The sequence below is a fragment of the Cucumis melo genome, chromosome 3 (genome assembly GCF_025177605.1).
Source record: "Cucumis melo cultivar AY chromosome 3, USDA_Cmelo_AY_1.0, whole genome shotgun sequence".
NCBI lineage: Eukaryota > Viridiplantae > Streptophyta > Magnoliopsida > Cucurbitales > Cucurbitaceae > Cucumis > Cucumis melo.
The window spans coordinates 6,567,671-6,580,285 of NC_066859.1; the positions used below are offsets into that span (position 1 = coordinate 6,567,671).

At 44.6% G+C, this 12,615-nt stretch overlaps 1 protein-coding gene and 1 long non-coding RNA gene across 3 annotated transcripts; both read right to left on the reverse strand.

Annotated features, from left to right (window-relative positions):
* Positions 1-1,686: 1,686 nt before the first annotated feature.
* Positions 1,687-8,709, reverse strand: LOC127148566 (uncharacterized). Of its 2 annotated transcripts, none has more exons than XR_007819659.1 (2): positions 2,717-3,722; positions 1,687-1,931 (listed from the first exon to the last, which is right to left on the reverse strand). XR_007819659.1 is itself a non-coding variant. In XM_051082650.1 (2 exons), the coding sequence occupies exon 1, from the start codon at positions 8,522-8,524 to the stop codon at positions 7,667-7,669; it is 858 nt and encodes a 285-aa protein (XP_050938607.1). In that variant the 5' UTR covers positions 8,525-8,709; the 3' UTR covers positions 1,687-1,931; positions 7,290-7,666. The 2 variants fall into 2 exon arrangements, 1 of the variants encoding a protein (XP_050938607.1); XM_051082650.1 differs by lacking the exon at positions 2,717-3,722 and adding an exon at positions 7,290-8,709.
* A 122-nt stretch (positions 8,710-8,831) lies between these two features.
* Positions 8,832-10,867, reverse strand: LOC127148567 (uncharacterized). Its single transcript, XR_007819660.1, has 2 exons — positions 9,862-10,867; positions 8,832-9,076 (listed from the first exon to the last, which is right to left on the reverse strand). It is a non-coding gene; the product is annotated as an uncharacterized LOC127148567 (long non-coding RNA).
* Between the last annotated feature and the right edge of the window lie 1,748 nt (positions 10,868-12,615).

Consider the following 12,615-nt stretch of genomic DNA (forward strand, 5'->3'; position numbering starts at 1 on the left):
CGCCACATTGTTCAAGCCCTGAAATCAGCCCTAAAAAGAACAATTTCTCTACTTGCTCTATCTATAGAGAATGAGTAAATTTCTTCTTATGTAGTTGTGTTCCCAGCTCCCCAATTAGACGAATCCCTAAAATGGTAGGCATATTGAGTCGGCTACATAGGCCACTCTTACCCATACAAATCAAAGGATGACCTTCATAGGCAGAAGTTCACAACTCACTCAAGATTCAAGACAAGTCACCTATAGCCATCTTGATGAAATATAGTCTCAACTAGTAACGGTGTTAATAAGAGAGACTATTCATTTCATGGTCTGGTCTTATACAAACTCTTTGTATAGAATACCTCTGCTCTAATGTCTCAACATAAATGATTAGGACCAAATCATTCGTAGCATTTTAGAACAATTTTAACAACTACAAAGCAGGTCGTATTCGTAGTGTCACCATGATAAGGTATCCAGCCTTATCCATACAGACCATTTAGGTTATCACTTAATCAGGATCAACTTGTATGTTTCCACATACATGTTTAGGTTACAGAAGATAACCTTGGATGTTAGTTTATTGGTTTTGTGGATTAATGCAACTAAATGTCAAATAAAATAAAACACTTTATTTTATTAGATAAATAAAAAGTTTGTATAATATATACAATTTCAAACTACAAGACCATGAGATTTAGGGCATCAACCCCAACACAAAAAGCACCTCAGTCAACATGCAATTAATCGGCTACACGCCTGCATGTAATTCTTGTTCTAAACGATCATGATACGCGATCATGTAAAAAATGATACATGATCGTGTAGGTAGTATCAACACGGTGTAGTTTTTGTTAATGATGGAAAAAATGGTTCAAATATAAAAGATCATGTTGACAACACTAAATGATCATGTTGACCATCGTAAACGATTGTTTAGATCATATCTACAGGATTATGTCATTCTTTTGAAATGATGAAAAAATGACTTCAAATCTAAATGATCGTGTTGACCATACTAAATGATCGTGTTGACTAGGTAAACGATCATTTAGATCATATCTACACGATCGTGTAGTTCTTTTCAAATGATTAGAAAAGGGACAAATCTAAACGGTTGTGTTGACTAGGTAAGCGATCATTTAGATCATACTAAAGTGATATTTAAACGATTTTGATATTTTGAAAGAGGAGTGGGAAGAAAGAAAGATAATATGAAGAGAGAAAGAAAAATGAAGTTGAATAAAACTAGAAGAAAGAAATTTTGGAAGAGGAGTTGAAGAAATCGGGTAGAGAAGATGAATAAATTGCAAAGAAAAAGAAAGAGAAGTGACGAATTGTTCGCAATATCAACGACAAACATAAAATTAATGAATATATTTTACAGGCTTCATGAGCTTTTTTGTTTTTATTACACAGACCACAAATATTTTGGTGTTTTGTTACATTTTTTAAAATTACCCAAACTTGAAATATTTTTAGGGAAATTTTTATAAATATAATAAACTGGCAAAATATTTATGGTCTGTATAACAAAGCCCATATAGTTAATCATTCATTAAATATTCTAGGTTTGCCATTCCGTTATATCATCTTTCTTGTTTGTCTGTCTTCACCTCTTCTGTAACGACCCGACTCTTTATGCTGAATCGAAGAGGTTACTAAATCTAGGATCAGTGTTTAAGTCATAAAATCTGGTGTAAATAAATGCAAAGAAATCTAGCAAATTTATTTATGAAAGATAGTTAAAGTAACATGTAGAAATACGAGTTAAGTTTAAAATCCCTAAGCGGGCCCTATCTACATAAAGATGGTAAATAATGAAAGTACTCGAACTCAAGTGCGAAAATCTGAAATAAAGGTAAGCGGAAGCGGTAGCCCCTATGGCCCTTCACGGTCTCACTTCGAGTCGCTCGCCAGTTTGCCCTTGCCCTTACCTCGTCCTCTACCTGAAAACATGAAATGAAGAGAATGAGTATAAAAATACTCAGTAAGGGACCCACTACTAGTCCCACTAGGTGCCTGTTAACATTCCTATCGAGTCCTGAAACTAGTACCCAATCTCTGGCACGCTCCCGAACACGTGCAACATGCGCCCCGTAGGGACATAACTCTGGTCTTCGGTGTCCAGGGGACACTTAGGACCGTCGGGATGCGAGGACCCCGTCGAGTCGCTCGAGTCATATCTATAGTCATGCTGGACTGGCGCCCCGTCGAGCCTAACAGTCCTAAATAGGTGGTGATCCCGAAGGACACCCATGCAGGTACGACTCAGATAGGAGAAGTTAACAGATACCCCAATCCCAACATACATATGCATACGTCATCAAATTATCATCAGAAAATAACCACCATCTCATCCCCCACTACAGCTATCATCAAACAGTCACTAATAGTCCTCATTATACAGTCACCCACGTCATAAGCCCATCAGTCTTATCATACAGTCACATACATCATAAGTCCATCAGTCCTATCATACAGTCACATACATCGTAAGTCCATCAATCTTACCATACAGTCACATACATCATAAGTCCATCAGTCTTATCATACAGTCACATATGGTTCGAGGGTTCTCATTACTATAATATTATGCCGAAGTATGGCCATGTCATTCGTCAGATCATGATAAAATATTATCATACATCGTAAGCCCAACCATCATCGTATGTCACTGAAGGAACATGCAACATCAAATTCTCACATGGGGCTAGTAGTAGAAATCTCTTACCTCGAGATGTTGCTAGATGAGTTCCTACTGAGGAAGTCCTAAGCTGCAGCAGCTATTTGGTCCAATTTGCTTCTTGAGGAAAGTAATTAAATTAATTAAATTTCCAAATTAACTCATTTAATTACTGGGCAGGCTAGGGAATTTGGAAATTACCAAAAATTTAGGTGGAAGGAGCCAAAACAGGCTTGGCGGCTCGACTGGAAGAAGACAGGACCGGCTCGGCTTGGCGTAGGCGCGGCTCGGCTCGGTACAGGGACTTCGCGTGCGGCTCGGCTTGCTACAGGGAGGGGGCGCGGCTCGGCTACGCGGAACGCACGGCGCGGCGCGGCTGCACGCGGGGAGAGCTGGGCACGTGTGGCGCGGACGCGGGTTTCGGTTTCGGGCGCGCGGGCGGTTCCGGGTTCGGACGCGCGGGTGGTGGTTCCGGGTTCGGTTTCGTCCGTCGGCTGGAGGCAGGCGCGTTCGCGGCTTCGGTGCGGCTCGGGTGTAGGCGCGTTCGCGGCTCCGATTTGCAGACGCGTTCGGCTGGCGACGCGGCTTCGACGTGGAGATGGATCTCGGCTTCGGGACGCGACGAGTTTCGGCTGATCTGCCTCGGATCGAAGCGGCGCGAGGGGTGGCTTCGGCTTCCAGTCGTCTTGCAGACGCGTGAATGGACGGCTTCGACTCGGCTTCGGCGTGCGAGGAAGCTTGGACGAATTCTGGCGCGGCTGTGCGTGTGGCGTGGGTAGGCGGCTAGGGTTTCGCGACGGCGGCGGCGGCGGTGGCTCGCGGCGGCGGCGGCGGCGCGGCTAGGGTTTTCTTCTCTCCCTCTTCTCTTTTCTTTTCCTTTTCTTTTCCTTTTCTTTTCCTTTTCTTTTCCTATTTATAAAATAATTTCCCTCTTTTCTCTTCTTTGATTAATTCCAAGTTTCACCCTTCTCTCTCTAAAATTTCACCCAATTTCTCAACAAATCCCTCCTTTCCCTCAACTTTTAAATACGTATAAAAATCTTAAATACCAAGATAATTTCATTTGGGGTTTACTTAATACTTTAAAAAGAAAAATCCAAATCTTAATGATATAAGTTCCATTATTTAATTATAAATAAATAAATAAAATAAAATAAAAAAAAAATACTAAGAAAAATGGATACAAGATCATTGGGGCGTTACATACTTCCCCCCTTAGAAAGCTTTCGTCCTCGAAAGCTCTAATCCTCGAACATTTCTGGGTACTGGGCCTTTATGTCCTCTTCTCTCTCCCACGTGGCCTCTCCAACTCCATGGTTCTGCCAGAGGACTTTGACTAGTGGAATATCTCGACTACGAAGCTTCTTGACCTCTCTTGCCAAGATCTCGACAGGCTGCTCCTCGTAGCTCAAGTTCTCACTGACCTGTAGGGGCTCGAAGTCCACGATGTGCGTCGGGTCTGCGACATACCTCCTCAACATGGAGACATGGAATACGTCATGCACTGCTGAGAGGGATGGGGGCAAGGCCAAACGATAAGCCACAGGGCCAATCCGTTCCAGTATCTCAAATGGCCCCACGAAACGTGGACTCAACTTCCCCTTCTTCTCGAACCTCAGAACGCCCTTCATCGGTGCTACCTTCAAAAAGACCATATCTCCCACTTCAAACTCGAGGTCCTTACGTCGTACATCAGCGTAACTCTTCTGTCTGCTCTGTGCGGTCAGCATACGAGCTCGGATCTTCTGTATGGCTGCATTGGTAGTCTGCACTAACTCGGGGCCTAGCATCCTCTGCTCTCCAACCTCGCCCCAGCAGACAGGGGATCTACAGCACTTGCCATACAGAGCCTCAAACGGAGCCATACCAATGGTAGCCTGGTAACTGTTATTATAGGCGAACTCCATTAGATGCAGGTGGGAGTCCCAACTTCCTGAAAACTCTAGCACACAGGCCCGCAGCATATCCTCCAAAATCTGGTTCAGTCTCTCTGTCTGACCATCAGTCTGAGGGTGGAATGCCGTGCTGAAGTCCAGCCTCGTACCTAATGCAAGTTGGAGCCCTTGCCAAAATTTCGAAGTGAAACGGGCATCCCTGTCTGAAACGATGGATACTGGTACTCCGTGCAGTCTTACTATTTCCGTCATGTATAACTGCCCCCACTTGCTGGCAGTGTACGTGGATTTCCCTGGCACGAAGTGGGCTGTCTTCGTGAGTCTGTCGACCACAACCCAGATCACCGTGTAGCCCTTCATGGTCTTGGGCAGTCCCGTGATAAAGTCCATCGACACACTCTCCCACTTCCACCCTAGCACACTCAAGGGTTGCAACAACCCTGCTGGATGCTGCCTAGGTGCCTTCACCTGCTGGCACACCAAGCACCTACTGACGAACTCTGCTACATCCCTCTTCATGCCCCTCCACCAATAGACACTCCTTAAGTCCTGGTACATCTTCGTACTCCCAGGGTGCATGGTAAACGGGGAACTGTGAGCCTCAGTCAAAAGCTCTGTCTTAACTGCGCTGTCTTCCGGCACACACAGGCGTCCCTCAAACATAAGGCCATCATCAGAGGATATAGAGAACTCTTCACCTTGCTCCGTCTCTACCATACGACGTTTCTCTGCCAAGTAAGGATCACTCAGCTGAGCAGCAATGATCTTTTGCCTCAAGGTTGGCTGAACTGTCAACTGAGCCAACTGTGCGGCAACCTCACCTACTGAGACTGCAATCTCGGCTCTCTCCAAATCCCTGAGTAAGGGGGTCTGCTTCGTGATTAGCGCTGCTGAATGTGCAACCTTCCTACTCAGCGCGTCAGCCACTACATTTGCTTTGCCTGGATGGTACAGGATCTCGCAGTCGTAGTCCTTCACCAACTCGAGCCACCTCCTCTGCCTCATGTTCAACTCCTTCTGAGTGAAGAAATACTTCAGGCTCTTGTGGTCGGTGTAAATCTGAATCTTCTCACCGTACAGATAGTGCCTCCATATCTTCAGTGCAAAGACTACAGCTGCCAACTCCAAGTCGTGGGTAGGGTAGTTCCGCTCATGATTCTTCAACTGGCGTGAGGCATACGCAACTACCTTACCTTGCTGCATCAGGACACCTCCCAGTCCTTTCTTAGAGGCATCACTATAGATCACAAAACTTCCCGACCCATCAGGCACTGTCAGGACTGGTGCCGTCACTAGCTTCTGCTTAAGCTCTTGGAAACTACTCTCACATGCTGGGCTCCAGACAAAAGGGGTTCCCTTCCTGGTCAACTGGGTCAATGGGCTGGCTATGCGTGAGAAGTCTCCTACAAACCTCCTGTAGTATCCTGCCAGACCCAGAAAACTGCGAATCTCACTGACTGTAGACGGTCGAGGCCAGTTGGTCACCGCTTCGACCTTAGCTGGGTCCACCGAGACTCCCTCACTGGAAACCACGTGCCCTAAAAATGTCACCTTCTTTAACCAGAACTCACACTTGGAGAACTTGGCGTATAGCTTATGAGCTCGAAGGGTCTCCAAGACTTGGTGCAAGTGCTCTTCGTGTTCGGCCTCAGTCTTGGAATAGATCAAGATATCGTCAATGAAGACTATGACGAATTGGTCTAGAAAGTCCTTAAACACCCTGTTCATCAAATCCATGAACACTGCAGGGGCATTAGTTAAACCAAAGGACATCACTATGAATTCGTAGTGTCCGTACCTCGAACGAAAGGCCGTCTTGGGAATATCACCGTCCCTAATCCTCAACTGGTGATAGCCTGATCGCAGGTCGATCTTGGAAAAGACGGTGGCCCCCTGCAACTGGTCGAACAGGTCCTCGATTCTGGGTAAGGGGTAGCGGTTCTTAACTGTCACCTTGTTCAATTCTCGGTAGTCAATGCAAAGGCGCATCGACCCATCCTTCTTCTTCACGAACAACACTGGGGCTCCCCAAGGTGATACACTGGGCCGGATAAAGCCCTTGTCCAAAAGCTCCTGTAACTGGACTTTCAACTCCTTTAACTCGGCTGGGGCCATTCTGTAAGGAGCTCTAGAGATAGGGGCGGTGCCGGGCTCTAACTCAATGGCGAAGTCTACCTCCCTGGGAGGCGGAAGTCCTGGGAGTTCGTCGGGGAAAACGTCAGGGTACTCCCTTACTACTGGTTCGGAAGATAGGGAAACTTCTGGTTCTGCCATATCTACTACGTTCGCCAAGATACCCCAAGTACCCTGGCTAAGTAGCTTACTCGCCTTCATTGCTGAGATGACCTTGGGTATACCTACCATGCCTGCTCCTCTAAACTTAAACTTATCCCCGGAAGGAGGGTTAAAGACTACTTCCTTATTAAAACAGTCTATGGTTGCATGGTTAGTTGACAACCAATCCATGCCTAAAATTACATCGAAATCTTGCATATCTAGCACCAGTAAAGTTACATTCAAGGTATGGTTTGCTATTTCTACCCAACATGCCCTTATTTTTTCCTTAGACAAAAGGACCTCTCCAGAAGGAGTAGAGACAGACAAGGCACTACCCAACGGTTCTACTTCTAAACCCGCATGCTTGACAAAAATAGAGGATATAAATGAATGCGATGACCCCGAGTCAAATAGTACCAAAGCATAATGCCCCAAGATTGGGAGCGTACCTGTCACCACCGTACTAGCTCGCTCGGCCTCCTGCCGGTTCGTGGCAAAGACTCTCCCTTGCTGGGGAGCAGAAGGCTGACGTGGCGTCGTCTCTAAGGGTTTCCGAGGACACGCATCAGCGGTGTGCCCCGGCTGCCTGCACCTGAAGCAGACTCCACTCCCAGCTAAACATTGTCCTCCATGGACCTTCCCACAGGTAGTACAAGTGGGTAGCTCTCTCAAAGTTCTCCCAGCTGCTGCCAGCTCCCGACGGTGTCTCTGGAAGACACCTCCTGACCTCGGAGTCCGCTGTGGTATTACGTCGGGCTGCGCCTCCGCCTTCCTCTTCTGTCCCGAGGCTGACCCTGTGCCGACAACCTTAGATTGATCAGCTCTCTCATGCAGGCTCAGATCCAGTGCTATGCGTAGAGCATCCGCATGAGTGGTTGGTCGAAGAGCTCGTACAAAAACCCTGGAGGTCTAACCTGAGGCCATTAACAAATCTCTCAGTCCTGGCGGCCTCATCCCTTACCGCATCAGGGGCAAAACGGGACAACAGGTCGAACTCGGCATCATACTGTTCCACGCTCAGTTTGCCTTGCTCCAAGTTTAGGAACTCTTGGAGCTTGGCGTGCTTCACGTTGGCAGAGAAGAACTTAGCATAAAAGCTCTCCCTGAATTGCTCCCATGTGATCTTGCTGGCATCTCCTCCCAGCGCCCTCTCAGCAGTCTCCCACCAGGCAGTCCCCCTATCCTCCAAACAGAAAGCTGCACACTGCACCTTCTGGTCTTCTGGGCACTTCATGTACCTGAAGATCGTCTCTATGGATGTCAACCACAGCTGGGCTCTAAAGGGGTTGTCCAAGGATCCGTCGAAAGTCTTCGGGTTGTACTTCCTAAAATCCCTCAAGTGCTTGGCCTCAGCTGACAGTTGTACTGGCACCGGCTGAGCTTCCACCGGGGCTGGAGGGATGACGGGCTGGTCCTGAACAGGGGCTGGAGGGACTACAGGCTGGTCCTGAACAGGGGCGGCCTGGTTCTGCTGAGCAGCGAGGAACGGCGCTAGAGCAGCTTGCAGCATGGCCTGGTAACACTGCTCCATTGCGGCGAGATCCGCCTGAGTGACCGGTGCATTAGGGTTGACTGGTACGTCGGGGTTGACTGGCGGCGCGGCAGGTTGCTCCGCCGGTTGGCCACGACCGGCTCCTCTGCCTCCCCTGCCACCTCCTCGACGTGCACCTCTACGTGGCGGCATTCTTCCTAAAATTCACCAACAAATTTTTCACCACTAGAGCTCAATATTCTCTCTCTAAGTCTAATCTAATCAGGCAACATTATAATCTTAATATTTGTAAAGCTTTAGGCATACCTGGCGAGTGACGAAGGACCGTATAGCCATAGGGTGAGGTAAAATCAAAACAAAATGACTTACATCATAAGTCAGTCTACAGGACCTAAAACACTGCGCTCTGATACCAACTGTAACGACCCGACTCTTTATGCTGAATCGAAGAGGTTACTAAATCTAGGATCAGTGTTTAAGTCATAAAATCTGGTGTAAATAAATGCAAAGAAATCTAGCAAATTTATTTATGAAAGATAGTTAAAGTAACATGTAGAAATACGAGTTAAGTTTAAAATCCCTAAGCGGGCCCTATCTACATAAAGATGGTAAATAATGAAAGTACTCGAACTCAAGTGCGAAAATCTGAAATAAAGGTAAGCGGAAGCGGTAGCCCCTATGGCCCTTCACGGTCTCACTTCGAGTCGCTCGCCAGTTTGCCCTTGCCCTTACCTCGTCCTCTACCTGAAAACATGAAATGAAGAGAATGAGTATAAAAATACTCAGTAAGGGACCCACTACTAGTCCCACTAGGTGCCTGTTAACATTCCTATCGAGTCCTGAAACTAGTACCCAATCTCTGGCACGCTCCCGAACACGTGCAACATGCGCCCCGTAGGGACATAACTCTGGTCTTCGGTGTCCAGGGGACACTTAGGACCGTCGGGATGCGAGGACCCCGTCGAGTCGCTCGAGTCATATCTATAGTCATGCTGGACTGGCGCCCCGTCGAGCCTAACAGTCCTAAATAGGTGGTGATCCCGAAGGACACCCATGCAGGTACGACTCAGATAGGAGAAGTTAACAGATACCCCAATCCCAACATACATATGCATACGTCATCAAATTATCATCAGAAAATAACCACCATCTCATCCCCCACTACAGCTATCATCAAACAGTCACTAATAGTCCTCATTATACAGTCACCCACGTCATAAGCCCATCAGTCTTATCATACAGTCACATACATCATAAGTCCATCAGTCCTATCATACAGTCACATACATCGTAAGTCCATCAATCTTACCATACAGTCACATACATCATAAGTCCATCAGTCTTATCATACAGTCACATATGGTTCGAGGGTTCTCATTACTATAATATTATGCCGAAGTATGGCCATGTCATTCGTCAGATCATGATAAAATATTATCATACATCGTAAGCCCAACCATCATCGTATGTCACTGAAGGAACATGCAACATCAAATTCTCACATGGGGCTAGTAGTAGAAATCTCTTACCTCGAGATGTTGCTAGATGAGTTCCTACTGAGGAAGTCCTAAGCTGCAGCAGCTATTTGGTCCAATTTGCTTCTTGAGGAAAGTAATTAAATTAATTAAATTTCCAAATTAACTCATTTAATTACTGGGCAGGCTAGGGAATTTGGAAATTACCAAAAATTTAGGTGGAAGGAGCCAAAACAGGCTTGGCGGCTCGACTGGAAGAAGACAGGACCGGCTCGGCTTGGCGTAGGCGCGGCTCGGCTCGGTACAGGGACTTCGCGTGCGGCTCGGCTTGCTACAGGGAGGGGGCGCGGCTCGGCTACGCGGAACGCACGGCGCGGCGCGGCTGCACGCGGGGAGAGCTGGGCACGTGTGGCGCGGACGCGGGTTTCGGTTTCGGGCGCGCGGGCGGTTCCGGGTTCGGACGCGCGGGTGGTGGTTCCGGGTTCGGTTTCGTCCGTCGGCTGGAGGCAGGCGCGTTCGCGGCTTCGGTGCGGCTCGGGTGTAGGCGCGTTCGCGGCTCCGATTTGCAGACGCGTTTGGCTGGCGACGCGGCTTCGACGTGGAGATGGATCTCGGCTTCGGGACGCGACGAGTTTCGGCTGATCTGCCTCGGATCGAAGCGGCGCGAGGGGTGGCTTCGGCTTCCAGTCGTCTTGCAGACGCGTGAATGGACGGCTTCGACTCGGCTTCGGCGTGCGAGGAAGCTTGGACGAATTCTGGCGCGGCTGTGCGTGTGGCGTGGGTAGGCGGCTAGGGTTTCGCGACGGCGGCGGCGGCGGTGGCTCGCGGCGGCGGCGGCGGCGCGGCTAGGGTTTTCTTCTCTCCCTCTTCTCTTTTCTTTTCCTTTTCTTTTCCTTTTCTTTTCCTTTTCTTTTCCTATTTATAAAATAATTTCCCTCTTTTCTCTTCTTTGATTAATTCCAAGTTTCACCCTTCTCTCTCTAAAATTTCACCCAATTTCTCAACAAATCCCTCCTTTCCCTCAACTTTTAAATACGTATAAAAATCTTAAATACCAAGATAATTTCATTTGGGGTTTACTTAATACTTTAAAAAGAAAAATCCAAATCTTAATGATATAAGTTCCATTATTTAATTATAAATAAATAAATAAAATAAAATAAAAAAAAAATACTAAGAAAAATGGATACAAGATCATTGGGGCGTTACATCTTCGTCTACGAATTGTATCGTCTTTCTTTCCATTGTATTTTTCTTCCTTTTTTTCATCCAAGATCATGTATCAAATATAAGAGATTTATTTTTTTCAAACTTTTATTTGATTGTTCAAGATTGTGTACTAAATATAAATATAAAAGACTTGAAATAAACGTAGTTTAGATTTGGGTAGTCGAATAAATCTAAACAAATGTGTACAAAAAATAACCAAATCTAAACAATCGTGTACAAAAAAACCTAAAAATATCGTTTAAATTAGGGTAGTCAAATCTAAATGATCGGGTACAAAAAAATAAACGATCGTGTATAAAAAAATTGTGTAAACAAATCTAAACGATCGTGTACCAAAAGAATGTTAAAAAAATCGTTTAGCCAAAACTAAACGATCGTGTACCAGGAAATCTTAAAAATAATAAACGATCGCGTAGCAAAAAGAAATCGTTTAGCCAAATCTAAAGGATCATGTAACCAAATAAAACGTTAGTGTACAAAGCATTGAAAAAATAAATCGTTTAGATTTTGCTATCAAAATCTAAACAACTAAATCTAAACGATCATGTACCAAATATATTATTCTCATTATTGAGAGCGTGATTTAGGTATCATTTTTTGTATCTTCCATCGTGGGTATGTGGGTTTTTTTTTTTTTTTTTAAGAATTGTTCTATTCGGTATAAATATTTTGCCGTTTTTTTATATTTTTGGAAAAACCCTTATTTTTGTTTAAAAAGAATTAGTTATTTCTATCCGTGATATATAATTAAATTTGTCTTCAACCACATTCTTAAGCTTTTGGGTGAATTGGTAGTTTAATATGCCCTCCATCCCGGATTAAGCTTTTGATGAATTAATAGTTTAATAATTTTCAAAATTCCAAATCACAATTATTGAAAATAACTTTTTAAAATAACTTTTTAAACTTTCTTTTGAATCTCTGTAGTATAACCATGCAGAATGTACTTTTCCAAAAGAAAAAGAAAGATAATATATCCTTTTTCCCAAAGCAATTTTATATGATTTTTACCATACATTGCCCCTGAGCAATAATAATTCACTACTTGTGAGTGGATTTCTTGGCCACTCCTTTATCTTTAATTAAAAGACCAAAGACCTTAGCTTTATATCTCTAACACTTGTTCTGTCCTGTCTTCTCTTAATATTAGTTGTTCTTCAACCCAAGCATTTAGCCGTGCATATATGTTTTTTATTTATTTATTGTGAAGGTCTAAAAGGCTTACAAATTTTTTATTTTATATCTTTCGATACAAAAATGGGGTTTAATAAAACATTTTCTTTTCTTTTCTTTTCTTTTTTTTCGAAGGTAAACACTCCAAAAAGAAAAGCAAACATTCCACATGACTGTGAAAAATACTTTTTAAGTTTAATTGTAGACCATTTTCGTTTACCTATCAATAGTTTAAATTTCTCAATTTACAAATTATGAGTGTACTATACAAAATTCTCAAATTAAATTCTTCCAAAATTTTTGAAATATATGTGTGAACAAATAACTGATATCATTTTCTATTCCTTCTCTCTGACGAATATATGAAATAGAACATATTAATTTGTTAGCAAAATCCAACTCATT